Genomic DNA, 15,253 nt, shown 5'->3' with positions numbered 1-15,253 from the left:
AGACACGGAGCACCCCCCTCTCCCCTCACCCTCCTCTCCCCGCTCCCAGTCACCCCTGCCTCGCCCCTGTCTCCCACTCTCTGGTTTTAGAACATGAACCTCAGCTGTGAATTCTGGGATGCGACTAAAGGTAGGGCCTGGAGGACCTTCCCCGGGTAAGATGAAGGGAGGGTAAGGGTAAGTCGGAGTCCAACAGCAGGGCCGTCCCCTCTTCCTTTCCTCTCCGGACCTCTCTCTTCCCTTTTCCTGCCCTCCCCTCTGCTGTGCTCCCTCTCCTCCCCTGGGTCATCAGGAGACTGGTCTTCCAAGGGCTGCTCCACAGAGGTCGGAGTCCGCAGGACTGTCTGCCGCTGTGACCACCTGACCTTCTTCGCCCTGCTGCTGGTAATAGTGCCCCCTCCCCGACCATCCCAGCAATTCCAGAAATGCTGAGGCTCCTGGGCCAGGGAACAGGGTGGCTGTGGGCAGGGGCCAGGCCTTTGGGGTGTGCGGGCCTGGCCTCCAGTTGATAGGATTCTCATTCGGGGGAATCACCCACAGAGGCCAATCTTGGATGAGGCCACCGTGAGGGCCCTCATACACATTTCCCAGGCTGGCTGTGGAACGTCCATGATCTTCCTGGCCTTCACCATCGTCCTCTACGTTGTCCTGAGGTGGGTCACCCTGCCCAGCCCCACCCCCCATCTCCTTCCTGCCCTCAAGGACAGCAGCAGGGTAGGGTAGAAACCAACAGAGCAGTGTTAATCCTGTGTTATACTCATATTTTCTCCAAACCTCAGCTTCCTCATCTATAAAATGGGATTGGAGGCTGAAAAGTGTCTGGCTATTTCAGTTACAGGTGGCAGAAACTCAACTCAAATTGACTTAAAATAGATAACACATGGTTCATGGGATTGAAAAACCCAAGGTGATCTCATTTCAGGTGATGCTGGATCCAGGTGCTCAAAAGACGTCCCTGGGACTCCGTGTCCCTCTGATTCTCACCACTTCGCTTTCTCCTTTATCAGTCCTGTCAGGCAACTTCTTCATACTCAGGGGCCTAGGGGAGCCCCAGGCTAGCATCATAGCTTCTCAGCTGCCTAAACAGCTAATCTTCTGAACTAAGCCTCAGAATTGAAGTCTCTAAAAAAACTTTATTTTGAAATAATTATAGACTAACAGGAAGTCGCAAAAATAGTACCTAGAGTCCCAGTTCCTTCATCCAGCTTTCCTCAGTGATGACGTTTTCTATAACTGTGAAAGTGAAAGTGAAGTCGTGTCTGACTCTTTGCAACTCCATGGACTGTAGCCCACCAAGCTTTCCATCCATGGGGTTTTCCAGGCAAGAATACTGGAGTGGGTTGCCATTTCCTTCTCCATCTAAAACTGTAGTAGAGTATAAATCCAGGAAATTGATATTGGCACAGCACTGCTCTTTGGAGAAGGAAATGGCAACCCGCTCCAGTATTCTTGCCTGGAAAACTCCATGGACAGAGAAGCCTAGGCGGGCTACCATCCATGGGGTCTCAAAGAGTCAGATGTGAATGAGCAACTAACACACACACACACAGCAGCTAACGAGAATACAGAGCTCATTCAGTTTTCACCATTTTCCACATGCATTCAATTGTGTGTGTGTGTGTGTGTGTGTGTGTGTGAGCATGTTTGCACATACTGACAGGACTGGCTAAATCATTTGCAGGGCCCAGTCCAAAATGAAAACACGTAGCCCCTTGTTCAAAAATCATTAAGAATTTCAAGATGGTGGCAACAAAGCATTAAAGCAAGCATAGAGCCCTTCTGAGTGCAGGGCCCTGCAGAGATCACACCCCAAAGAAGCTGAGCCTGTGCATGCCCTGTGTGTGTGTGTGTGTGTGTGTGTGTGCGTGTGTATTCAGTTTTGTCCCTGTACTGCAGAGTTGAGTCTCACTGGTGTAACTTAGACCATGTGCCCATGACTTAACAGGCCCACTGCGGTGAAAGGATGGATGACACTGATTGGTCAGGCCAGATCACTTGCCTGCTCTTGGGTCTGAGGTTCATGGCTGAGAGTGGGGAAGGGTACTCCTTGGGGAAACCCAGGGCTGTTCCTGGAAGAAGGAGGAGCAGGGACAGCAGAAGCTGCTGTAGCTGGTCCCAGGCTCTCCCAGGCCCTGGCCATGGCTGAGGGACCCAAAGGAACTTCTGCTGAAGGAACCCATGGGAGCAGCCCCATGCCTGGCCTTCTGACCCATGACTGGCTTGGAGCAGCCCTTGGTCTCCTGACTCCCAGTCTGGGCCCTTCCATTGCCCTTATCCACATGCTGGTGCTGCTTTTCTGGGGAGCTGTGGCCCCCACCAGCTCCACCCCCCATCTCAGACCAAACGATGAGTGTAAGTGGTACCACCCCTGCCCCCATCCCCAAGCCCTGGCCCAGGACACTGCCTTCATCCCCAATAAGCTGAGCGTGACTTGCCAGCTGGTTGCCCTGCTGGACCCTGAGAGAAGTGCTTGGAGTGCCAGGAGGAAGTGTCAGTATCTCCCAAGGGTAGGGCCTGGCATCTCAGGTGTGGTGGACGTTATCCCTCATGCCCCCTCCCGGCAGCCCTAAGGGCCCATCCCTCGAATGAGAGTCCTGCAGGAACTGATTGGCTAGGAAAGTGCAGTGAGCTCCACAGAGCAGGCGTGGAGCCGTGGGCTGAGAGCCTGGAGCCCCTGTCCTGCTCTGTGACTCTGAGTCCCTGTCTAACTCTGAGCCTCATCTCCTTACAATTTCAAGGCCTCGGGCATCCACGTGCCATCCATCCAGTCACTCAACTAATGCAGGGCCTCCTCCTGCTTATTGTGCTAGGCCCAAGGTCACAGCATGGAGAGAGATGGAAATAAGGGTCAGGAGAGTTACACCGCACTCACTTCTGGGAAACTTCCACCTAAGCCTGGGATAAGTGGCCTTTAGAGAGAGCCTTCACAGGAGGAAACATCCAAGGAGGGTTTTGAAGGTGGAGCAGGGAAGCTGAGAGCAGAGGGAAGCGCATGGGCAAAGTCTGGGAGCTGTGGAGAAGCAAATGGCATTCAGAGTTTCAAGTTGTGCAGTTTGGCTCAAGCATGGAGTCAAGGAATGAAGCCAGAAAGGTCCAGAACCCACAGGGTCCTGCAGGTCATGAGAGAGCCCCTGGACTTGAACCAGAGGGTGCTCACACTGGCAGAGAAGTGGACCAGAGGTGGTCAGATGGGGAGGTCTGAATACCCTTCTTCACTAGCCCTTCTTGCCCTAGGTTCTCCCGGCAGAGGTTCAAGTCTGAAGATGCCCCCAAGATCCATGTGGCCCTGAGCATCAGCTTGTTTCTCTTAAATCTGGCCTTCTTCCTCAATGTGGGGCAACGCCTGAAGGGGTCCAACGCTGCCTGCTGGGCCCGGGGGGCCGTCTTCCACTACTTCCTGCTCTGTGCCTTCACCTGGATGGGCCTGGAAGCCTTCCACCTCTACCTGCTTGTCATCAAGGTCTTTAACACCTACTTCAGCCACTACTTTCTGAAGCTGAGCCTTATGGGCTGGGGTAGGTGTCTCCTGGCCAGGCAGAGGGTTGGCTGGCTCTGTCTGGATGAGGCCAGAAGGGGACCAGCCTTGGGGAGGGCCATGGGCAGTGGCAGCTCCCACTCTGATTAGCTCATAGCTCGAGGGATCGACGGTGAGAGGGGGATGTGAAGGAGGACGTGCCAAGGGAGCCTCAGCGACACCATACGTCCTTCCCTCCTCGCCCCTAGTCCTGCCTGCCCTAATAGTCATCGGTACTGGGATCGCCAACAGCTACGGCCCCTACTGCATCCGTGATGAGAAGAACGTCATCACACTGGAGCTGTGAGTGGTGGCTATGGGAGTCAGGGTGACCTCAGGGCCCTGGGGGCACAAATTAGGGCCAGAAGGAGGTGGGAAGAGGGGAGAATCCCGAGAAGAGAGTAAATCAAGGCCGGATCCTCAGATCCAGCTAGCTCATGGCCTGGAGGGGTAAACTCCAGAGAGGAAGGACAAGGAGAAGGGGCTGAGAAGGGGAGAGGACTGGACCAGGAGGCAGGACGCCCTGCTCCAGCCTGCGGCACCACCAGCCTCTATAGCACCTTTGGGAAATTTTTAAAAGGTACCCCCTTTATCCCTCTGACCTGCCATGCCAGGTGCCCAGCCTGGTGAGTGCAGGGTGAGCTGGATTGCAGCCTCCACCTGACCCCCCGCCAGGTGCCCTTGTGCAGGGCACAACTCTCCAGTGCTTGTATCAGCTCTGGTTCTATGCAGACTCTGCCTCTGAGTTGCTGTGTGACCGTGGGCAAGTTCGTCCCCTCTCAGAGCCTGCGTCTCCTCGTCTGTACAATGGGGGTTGATCACACCTGCTCTGGGGCCTCTCACCCCTGCAGTACAGGGAACAGTGGAGCCAATTTGAGTCTCTCTCAGGGCTCCCACCTGAGACCCGTGACTCTGTGCTAAGAAGAGTTGGCGGGGCCTTGGTGCTGTGCCCAGGGCCTCGAATGCAGAGTCCCAGGGGCCAGACGGGTAACATAAATGCATGCAGCGGCCTGGGTGGGCACAGCCGCAGACCGGCAATCACACAGCGGCCTAATTGGCAGCTGATTACTGTCCCTCAGGAGGGTGTCCACAGAGCTGCCAGCTGTATGGTTTTATAAGAGAAGCAGAAATTGGCATATTTAGGGAATTCCCTGGTGGTCCAGTGGTTAGGACTTGGTGCTTTCACTGCCAGTGCCTGGGTTCAATCCCTGGAGGGGGAACTAGGATCGAACCCAGGTCTCCTGCATTGCAGGCCGATTCTTTACCATCTGAGGCTCCAGCAAAGCCCAAGATCCCATAAGCCAAGTGGAATCTGGATGTATATGCCAAACCTTTCACTTTTAAAAGGGTGTTCCTTAATTCAGTTTTTTTTTCCCCCAATATAAGGTGGGGTGAACAAAACATGCCTTTGGGACCAAATTGGCCTTTTGTGCCCACTGGTCTGAAGGGATAGCAACCTGGAGCCTTATGACATCCCCTCTCCTGGGAGAGCAGGGGAAGGATGGATGGACATGTGGGCGGTGCATCTTCTTAGTCAGAGAAGAACAGGCTGGGGAGACTGCCCGGGGCTTGCTCTCAGGGGACTTCCTCTGGTCCCAACGGCCATCCATCTCCTCCAGGTGCTGGTTCCGTGAGAAAACTGCCCTCTACGTCACCGTGTACGGCTACTGCCTCATCATTTTCCTCTTCAGCGCGGTGATCCTGAGCCTGGTGTCCTGGAAAATCTTTACTCTGTCGAGTGCCACAGCGGGCAAGGAGAAGGGGCAGCACTGGAAGGGGGTCCTCACCCTGCTGGGCCTCTCGTGCCTGGTGGGCCTGCCGTGGGGACTGGCCCTCCTCACGTCCCTGGGCCAATTCACGGCCTATGTCTTTGCACTGTTCACCTCTCTGCAAGGTGAGGCTCCTGGGCTAGGGAGGAGACGGGCTGCCTTCCTGCACCAGAGGGTGTTGGGGGGCTTTGGGGGAGGGTGTAGCTAGCAAGAAACAGGATTCTACTCAGGCTAGCTCAAATCAAGGGTTGTTGTTGTTTAGTCGCTAAGTTGAGTCTGATTCTTTTGTGACCCCATGGATTGTCACCCACCAGGTTCCTCTGTCCATGGGATTTTCCAGGCAAGAATACTGGAGTGGGTTGCCAGTTCCTTCTCCAGGGGATCTTCCTGACCCAGGGATCAAACCCACACTTCCTGCATTGGCAGGTGGATTCTTTACCACTGAGTCACCAGGGAGGCCCAGTGGTACTCAAGGGTACTGATTTTAAATATCCAAGGCTCCCCCGAGGACCCCAGGGTAGAAAGACTGGCTGACTTCATGGGAGCTGATAGCAGGGTCAAGAACAGCCACCAAAACCAAAGCAGATACTTGCTCCATCTTTTTCTCCAGAGTCACAAGAAGTCTCTCACCTTCTCTTTGTGGTAACTTTTTCCCTCCACTGGCCCATTCTTACCCATGGTCTCCAACTGGCTGCCCAAGATGACCACCTCATCCCTATGTCGTCTTCCCAGTCTGCTAACCGTGGTCTGGTTCAGTCTTTTCTATGATCTTAAGAGAGTCAAGGATCTGACTGGGCCATCAGACGTCCATCTCTGGTCCAGTCATCTGTGGCCAGGAGAGCAAGATCCTGTGATGTGATGGCTATGTGACATGAACAGAGTCTGTGGAGGCGGGAAGGAAATGATTAGTGGAGGAAATGGTAGATAAGCCTGCTCCCTGCCCCCGCAGAATTTTTCCTCCCATATCCAGCAAAGGGGCAGGTACTCAGGGTACATGTGGGGCAGGGTTTCCCTGCCTGCACCTGTCCCGTTTCCTCCTCGTACTTCTGTTTCATACACACAACTTAAAAAAGTATATCACAGCCCGACTGTGAGGGAAAACAGCCCGGAGAGGAACAGCAAGTGTGGCTTTGACTCACAGTCTCATCCTGTCCAGAGCAGTCACTAGGGACGCAGGGTGTCTAGATCCAGTGGGTGCAAACCCACAGGAGCAGAGCTGGCTCCCAATGCCTCACGAGACTGCCTGGCAACATGGTTGGCTGCCGCTTGGGCTCAGGGCGTTGGCAGCATGGGTACAAGCAGTTCTTGTTGTTTAGTTGCTAAGTCATGTCCAACTCTTTCCTGACCCTGTGGACGGTAACTCGCCAGGCTCCTCTGCCCGTGGGATTTCTCAGGCAAGAATACTGGAGTGGGTTGCCATTACCCTCCAGGGGATCTTCCTGACCCAGGGATCAAACCTGCATCTCCTGCACTGGCAGGCGGATTCTTTACCACTGAGCCACCTGGGAAACCCGGGGAGAGGCAGACCTAGGTTCAAATCCTGCCTCCCCTCACCACCTCAACAACTCATTCAGCTCCTCAGATCCTTGTCATCTGTACAGTTGGGATTATCCCATACTTTTCTCACCAGATCTCATGATGAATACCTGAGATAATGTGTGTGTGGGACACAGTAAGCCTTCAATATGTGGGAACTATGTTAACAACAGAGTCATTATAATTAGGCCATCAGAGACTGGCCCTAGATGAAGACTCATGAGTCCACATCTGAGAAGTCTCAGGGGTTAAGGTTTGGGGGCACGTCTTGAAACTGTGGATTGTCATTTTTTCTGAGGTTACCCATTATAGCTAAACCTGAACACTTCACCGCACTGAGGTTTTTCCACTGACTGTGAGTAACTCAGTATTTCTCTCTTTCTCACAAACAGAGCCCTCAGCCTACTTTAACTACCCTTGAAGTCTTTTCAATATATTTTTTAACAAGTTTACTTTTTTTTATTGTTGCCTGTGCTGGGTCTTCATTGCCGCACACAATCTCTTTGTTGTGGTGTGTGAAGTTTTTTAGTTGTGGCACACAGGCTTTGTTGCCTGGTGGCATGTGGGATCGTAGTTCCCTGACCAAGAAACCTGTGTCCCTGCATTGGAAAGCAGATTCTTTACCACTGGATCACCAGGGAAGTCCCCTCAATACTTCTGCTGTTGTATAGGGTTTTAGTTCTAAATTTCTTTTAAAAACCCCAAAAGATTTTTACTTCTCCCTTAATGTCTGTACTTACTACAGTTTTCACACCTCACACCTTCCCTCTTGATGAAGCGCATCCTGGAATAACTGTTTATAAGAAGGGCAGTGGTCGTTGTTTCGTATGGTTGAAAATCTCTTCATTTCGGCCTTTGTTATATCTGATAGATATGTATACAGATTTTATTTCAAGGACTGGCTTTCATTCCCAAGATATTGATTAGGTCCTTTTTCAGGAATAGATTTCATCTCGGGGGCTGATGTTTCTGTACATTCTTGAACTTTTACAGTGGAGCGGTTTCGCCTCTGAGCAGCCGCCAGCCCTGGCCCTGCCCCAGGCTCACTGAGGCTTTCTCCTCCCTGACAGGTGTCTTCATCTTCTGCTGGTTCATTGTCCTCTACTGCCCAAGCCAGAGCACCGTGACCTCATCTTCTGGCACTGCCCGGGTTGACCATGCCCAGACCGTGTCTCATGAATAGAGGAAGGCCATGTGGCCAGGCCGGGCCCGCCCTGCACTCTGGACTCAGCTCTAATTCGCCGTGTGACCTGGGGGTGGCGGGGAGGGGGTGCCTGCCTCCTGGGCCTCAGCGCCTTTCTCCGCACAATGTGACTGGGGAGCCAGGGGATGGGAAATATGTTGGGCCATGTTGTCTCAAAGGTCTTATTCAGATACACCTACGGGTCTGAGAGTTCACAGATCCAGGACGGCAGGAGTCTCAAGTCCCTGTGATCCTGAGACCCCTGCCGGTACAAAGTGACACCCTCACCCTGCCCCCACACCCACCACCCGCCCTCAGAGCAAAACGGCCTTCTAGTCTCAGAAAGCCTGAGTTCCAATAAGGAGGTTGGTCCTTCCCAGTCGTTCCCCTTCCTCCCTTCCCCTCATCACTGCCCTCCCACAGCTCCATCCTTGGGCCGCCTGTACCTGAGGGGACACTCAGGGCCACCGCCCGCTCAGGCGTGGGGGGCTCTTGTGAACTGGAGGTTTGTTTTGAGGGGGTGGGGGGGTTGCTCCTCCTCTGGTCTCACCTGGTCTCAGCCACTCTCTCCAGGGCCCATCGTCACAGAGGTCCCCTTGCCGCTCAGGGGCGCTGGGAGCCCCTCAGGTGCTGGGGACCCTGAATATCAAGGAATGCCACTTACTCAATAGGTGGGCTACCTCAAGCAGTCCCCAGTTCCACCTCTGACTGCCTCACGGGTGGCCCTGATACCGACCAGGGTCCTTGGCCTTTCTCAATCAACAGACATTGATGGGAGGCCAGACGAGAAATTCAGGCAAGGCTTTATTGAGGCCCCTGCTGCAGAAGGGGAAAGTGAGAATTAACAACAGGTTGCCTTGCTTGCTCACTCCCTGAGGGCAGGGGTGGTGAAGCCGATTCCTTTCATGGGGTGAGGGTAGGGATATGTCCAGGGGTTTGGCTGGAAGCCTAGCTTAGGTGGTTTGCCCATCCTTCTGGTGGTGCTGAGTACAGGGGGCATGCACAGTACCCAGCTTTTTTTCCTCAACACCCTGTTTTTATTCCTGGCTCTTCAGAAGTGGCATTAGGGACTTTTTTAGTTTTTTGTTTTGTTTTGTTTCTTTTGTCCAGAATTGGCCCAACTGCACATGCACGCAGTTATTTCTAGTCCCATATAGCTTCTCTGCATTTTGTTGCTGGAGAAGAGGTCTGCCCAGGTTGCAAACATTGCAGCAAAGGGTCCCAGGTCCCAGCAGGTCTCAGGTGGACTGACCTCTGACCTGCTGTCTTGGTGGGGGTGGAGGGCATAAGGTTCAGGGCTCAGCACACCTGAGGGCTGAGGAGCCAGTGCGGGGGGAGGGGGTTGTGAACAGAGAGAGGATGGACATTTCTTCTGGCATCCAAGCTCCCATAGTGCCAGGGGAGTGCCGCAGGCCAGACCCAGCTGGGTTTGTCACTTCCAGTGGCTGGGCTTGGTTTTGAAACCACTGGTTTCCTCAGTAGGAAACAAAAAAGAGGCAGAGACAGTAGAGATAGACACGGATATAGAGAGATGGAGAGATAGAGAGAGACAGAAAGATAAACCGAAAGAAAGATGAACAGATAAACTGACCCAAAGAAAGAAAACAAAAGGAGAGATAGACAAATGCAGGGACACGCTGGCCTCCTGGGCCGGCCCGACCAGGAGGGCAGGGCGCTGGCGTCCACCCCTCTCTTCTGCCCTACACTGCACCTCACCCAACTTACTGTTCAGCCTCACTCTTCAACCCCCACCCTCCCCAGTGTGCTTTGCAGAAAGTCTAGCACCTTCCACAGGTGAGAAGTTATTATTATTAGAGCCTCACTACAACCCCTGGCTGCCAGTCAATTTGCTCCCCACAAATGCCCTGGACTTGGATTTCCCTTCTCCCTCCTCCCACTCAGCAAACAGATGAAAGAAAGGAAGCCCAGGACCCTGGCTTTATGCAAATCACTGTGTTCCTAGAAGGGAAATCTTAAGAGTGTGGACACTGCAACAGTTGAGCCACGTTATCAGTTTTGGGGGACAAACTTGGTGGGTTTCAGGGCTTATCTTCATAGACATCTGTTTCTCACACTGAAGTTCTCAGCAACCTTACCCCAAAGTCTCAGAGCTAGTAACCTGTCCTCAGGAAGAATGGCTGCTTCAGTGTCTGACAGGCCTGGCTTCAAATCCTAGCTCTGCTATTTAGAGGCTGGGTGACCCTGAGCCTGTCACCACACCTCTCTGAACCTCAGATTCACCCTACATAAGATGGGGCTTGTTGAGTCTTATGTGTGCACGCTCAGTTGCTCAGTCATGTCCACCTTTTTGCGACCCCATGGACTACAACCTGCCAGGCTTCTTGGTCCATGGGATTTTCCAGGCAAGAATACTGAAGTGGGTTGCCATTTCCTACTCCAGGGGATCTTCCCAACCCAGGGATCGAACCTGGGTCTCCTACTTTGGCAGGTGAATTTTTTACCACTGAGCCACTTGGGAAGCCCATTGAGTCTTAAGTGAGGTGGTCAAAGTGAAGTGCCCGACATTAAGTCAGCAGGAGTTAGTTTGCTCCATGAGAAACCCCTTGGCCTAAAGAGAAGACTCATTGGAAAAGACTCTGATGCTGGGAGGGATTGGGGCAGGAGGAGAAGGGGACGACAGAGGATGAGATGGCTGGATGGCATCACTGACTCGATGGACGTGAGTTTGAGTGAACTCCAGGAGTTGGTGATGGACAGGGAGGCCTGGCGTGCTGCAATTCATGGGGTCACAAAGAGTCGGACATGACTGAGCAACTGAAATGAGCTGAACTGAAAGCAAATTGTGAGCTTCTACAACCTGTTTGTTAACTAGGAGGATATGAAGTTCAAAGCTCCCTTTTATCAAGAGGGAGGGGACATATGTATACCTATGGCTGATTCATGTTGATGTTTGGCAGAAACCGATCCAATACTGTAAAGCAATTATCCTTCAATTGAAAATAAATACATTTTTTTAAAAAAAGGCTCTCTTCCAGATTCCTTGCACAGCTCTGCCAAGTGAACCAGCCCTGGGTGGGGAGGAGGAAATTGAGCCCAGAGAGGCCCAGCAATCCCGCCCAAGACCACCCTGAAAGCTAGGCCAACACTAGAGCTGGGGGCTCCAGGGGTTTAGAGTTATTACCTTGTCCCTGACCTCCGAGTCTCAAGGGAAATCCTGGACAGTGGTTTTTTTCTTGCCTTTTCCTTGCTTTCTCACTTAAGACATGCTCAGTGGGATGCGGGACGGATAGAACCACAAGCCCTGGATGGGCGGGGTTTCCAGGTGCAGTTGGGGAAAGCTGAAGGGGTGCGTAGCTAACAGCAGAGATGTCCTGTTTGCTGATTGGCTCTCCACCCCAGGGCCAGGCAGTGGCAGAGGGGCTGGGGTCCCTCACTGCTTGAAGTCGCTGCAAAAGTGGCTCCAAGCACCAAGTTGAGCACATGCTAAGGCCAGGGAGGGCTATGGCGAAAAAACACCCCAAGGTCCACCTAGACAGACGAAGTTCTCCTGTCACTGATACATCCAAAGGACAACCTAGGAGGTGGACAGCCTGATGGTCAAAAGCACGAACTCAAAGGTCAGCCTGCTTGGTCCAGGTTCTTTGCCTTGGACCAGTTCCTCACCTACTGAATCTGCAATGCAGGGATAACGGCAGCTGCCTGACAAAGCTGATGATTACATGAGATACCGGCTAAGAGGGCTGCCCACCTAACACAGTGTGACTGTGACTAAGCCGGAATTCGGCTTTGGCTGACACCTTATCAGGCCGTAGGCGGCAGTGGTCATCTGTGTGCTGCAGGAAGGGTGTCCCCTCATCGTGGTTCCCTGCCAGGTTCTCTCTGTTCTGTCCCAGATTCTTCTTTCCTAATACTTTTTCATTACAATGTAATAAATAGGTAGGAAGTAAGAAGACCTACTTGCTTCATGCTTTCAGAGAAGTAATTTAATATCAAAAGATAAAAATTGTTTGCAAATTGATCTACAAATACAGTGTAATTCCAATAAAGATTCTAAGTCATTTTTTAGGCTTTCTGAAACTTATTATAAAATTTATATGAAAGGGTCTCCTTGGTTGCCCAGTGGTTAAGAATCTGCCTGGCAATGCAGGGGGTGTGGGTTCGATTCCTTGTCCAGGAAGATCATTTGCCCCCTGGTCTACATGCCGCGGGGCAACAAGCCTGTGGGCCACAACTCCTGAGCCTGTGCACCCTAGAGCACGTGCTCTGAAACAAGAGAAGCCACCGCAATGAGAAGCCCACAGACTGCAACTAGAAAAAGTCCATGCACAGCAGTGAAGACCCAGCACAACCAAAAGTAAGTAAATAAATAAAAATTTTAAACTAAATAAAATAAAATTTATGTTAAGGCATATAGGCCTCAAATAGCTAAGTCATCCTTAATGAAAGAGGGCATAGAAGGAAGAACTGACCTGCAGATATAAAGAGTGTACAAGGCCATAGTGGTAAATTCAGCTTGGAGTCTGTGCAGGGATAGACATGAAGACCAGTGGAATAGAACAGAGGCCTCTGTGGCAGACACATGTACACCTGGGGACTTACTGTATGACGAGAGTGACTTCACGAGAAAGGGACAAATGATCTGATGATGGTGTTGGAAAATTAACTCTTTGTAAGGGGAAAAATAAAACAAAATCCCTACTTAACTCCTCATACAGAGATGGACTTCCAGCAGAATAAAGGTCTAAATGGCATGGCAAAATTACAAAATTAACATAGGAAAATATGTTTTATTGGAGTATAATTGCTCTACAATGTTGTGTTGGTTTCTGCTGTACAACAATGTGAATTAGCTGTATACATATATCCCCTCTCTCTTGAGCCTCCCTCCCATTCCCCATCCCACCTGACTAGGTCATCGCAGAGGGGAACATATTTTTGTGACTTTAAGTGCAAGAAAGGATTTCTTAAACAAAAATTTGTAAGTGCAAAACGTCAGACCAAAACCTGATAGACTCAAATACATCAAAATTAAAGTTTTCTGTTCAATGAAGGTCACTACAGGCAAGGTTAGTGGACCTGTGACAGAAAGGAGGGAGGTATTTGCAGCATCTGGAACCAGGGATTAACACCTGGAAGTCCTGCAAATCCAAACAAGATAATTCTGCAATAAAGCAAAATGGGTTGAGTTTTTAAAAGACAGTTTCAGAAGAAGAAACCCTTGAAGCTAACACATTAGCACGTGAAGACAGATTTAAAATCTTTAGTAATCAGAGAGGCACATACTCAAATGACAGTAAGAACTTGTTGTACCCCTACGAAACCGGCAAACATCAGGAAGGGAGTGAATATCAACTGCTGGCGGGGGCAACGGTGCCAGGCTCCCTCAGGCATTGTGGGAGGTGGAGAGAGTGTAGGTTTCACCACCTGAAAAAAAAGTGCAGTGCTGCTGCTGAGCCACCTGTCCTGCTCCTGGTTCTTTAGCCCAAAGATACACTTGCAGGTCTAGAAGGGACTCCACCAATGACGTGTGTGGCATTATCTGTGAATAATGGGAGTTGATGGCAAAGTGGGGTGTCCATGGCTAGGAGAGTAAAGAGGAAATTAATGTGGGTGGATCTTTTTTTTTTTTTTTTAGTAAAGTCTGGTACAGCTTTTTGTTTGTTTGTTTGTTTAATATTTATTTATTTTCTTTATTCATTTGTCTATGCCAGGTCTTAGTTGCAGCATGCAGGATCTAGTTCCCTGACCAGGGATCAAACCCAGGCCCCCTGTTTTGGGAGCCCAGACTCTTAGCCACTGGACCACCAAGGAGGTCCAGTGGGTGGATCTTAAATACACAGTTCTTAGCAAATATCTAAGCAACAGAAAAGTATTCATACAATATCATTAACGCCAGTTAAAAATGCTGACAGCGTGAGAAAGAATGCTCATTTGGTGGGGAGTTGGGGAGTGTCAGAATGATGCCTATGTGGGCTGGGAATGGGTAAAGAGGAATAAACAACTATGCGGAGGAAATTAGGTGTTGCACGAGACAAAAGGAAAAAGGAGACCTATGTTCCATTCCACCGGAGGCGCATATCACATTTTCCTTTTCCTCTTCCCTTCCTGGCCGCCGCCCAGGTGAATTCCCCAGAGAGGTAATTCCAGGCTGAACTCCAGGACTGAAGTCCACACGCCATCTTAGGAACTTTCCCTCCATCTAATTTATCCTTCTCACTTTATTTTATATGACTGCATAATGTTCCAGCCAGAAGAAAAAAAATCATTCTTTATTATCAAGAATTGAGATGATTTCTACATTTTCACCAATAGCAGCAACTATACAATCTCGTCCAGACATCTGCACGATTTATCTGGACCCCACTCCCCCCCACAAGGCGGCATCACAAGTTCTGTGGGCCCTTTCCTTCAAAAACAAAACAGAAGAAGTTATCTTTTGTGACTGCATTGGTATGAAGACAAATATAATCCCAGGCGGACTCATAATGTGCATTATCGGTCTATTCATTTTTTCTTTGGAATTTAAAAGAAATTAAAGTAAGCATTTTCATGGGCCACTAACCTAACAAGTAAGTTTTCTCTGTGCCATGAGATTTATACTAAATCAGTGGTCCAGCCTCGACTAGAACCAGGACTCAGGCAGCCTGACTGTCCACCATGACAGGCGGCCATGCCAGGACCCACACTGGTTTTTATCTGTTTTGATGAAGGCCATACTGACCATGCAAGCAGAAGCAGTGCTGTCCTGGTAAATGTTTAACAACACTTGATGAGAGAAATCTCTAGGATTCTTGCCTGGAGAATCCCATGGGCAAGCTACAGTCTACAGGATCGCAAAGAGTCAGACACGACTGAAGAGACTTAGCATGCGTGATGAGAGAAAAAGTCCTTGTCTGCAGCATTTGCCAATTTCTGTGGTATAAATAATCTCATGGACAATTTTAAGCTACCTATGTGATATCACTGAACAGAGTTGGAAAAAGATGTGGAGTAGTTTACCCTAACATAATATTTTCATTGTATAGATAACAATAGGAATAAATAACCTCTGGAGCTTAGATAACAATAAAATGCAGTAAAATAATTAGGAAGTGATGAGTTTTGAGTATTTCTTACCTCTGCTTTTAATATAGTCTATTTACTTATATGTTTTTGTAATTTAAATTTTACTAATGACTGTGTTCATCAATGGGTTCACAAACATTCCTAAAGCTTTAACCATCAGCTCTTGCAAACTGGCACACAAGCTGGTTCCAGCCCACCATGGGCTGAGGGACACACTGCAGTGTG

General features: G+C 50.4%; 1 protein-coding gene across 1 annotated transcript in view; it reads left to right on the top strand.

The window, feature by feature from the left end:
• ADGRG3 (adhesion G protein-coupled receptor G3) overlaps positions 1 to 10,976 on the top strand; it is a 30,044-nt gene extending 19,068 nt beyond the window's left edge. Inside the window, exons 6-12 of the mRNA XM_027516451.1 lie at positions 91 to 133; positions 287 to 384; positions 541 to 653; positions 3,235 to 3,515; positions 3,724 to 3,817; positions 5,134 to 5,408; positions 7,890 to 10,976. Coding sequence (XP_027372252.1) covers positions 91 to 133; positions 287 to 384; positions 541 to 653; positions 3,235 to 3,515; positions 3,724 to 3,817; positions 5,134 to 5,408; positions 7,890 to 8,002 — 1,017 coding nt within the window. The 3' untranslated portion in view covers positions 8,003 to 10,976. The remainder of the gene's footprint in view (positions 1 to 90; positions 134 to 286; positions 385 to 540; positions 654 to 3,234; positions 3,516 to 3,723; positions 3,818 to 5,133; positions 5,409 to 7,889) is intronic.
• Positions 10,977 to 15,253: the final 4,277 nt, after the last annotated feature.

This window comes from Bos indicus x Bos taurus, chromosome 18 (genome assembly GCF_003369695.1).
Source record: "Bos indicus x Bos taurus breed Angus x Brahman F1 hybrid chromosome 18, Bos_hybrid_MaternalHap_v2.0, whole genome shotgun sequence".
Lineage (NCBI taxonomy): Eukaryota > Metazoa > Chordata > Mammalia > Artiodactyla > Bovidae > Bos > Bos indicus x Bos taurus.
Note: the sequence above shows the minus strand (reverse complement) of the source record. Positions and strands in the feature narration are given on the sequence as shown.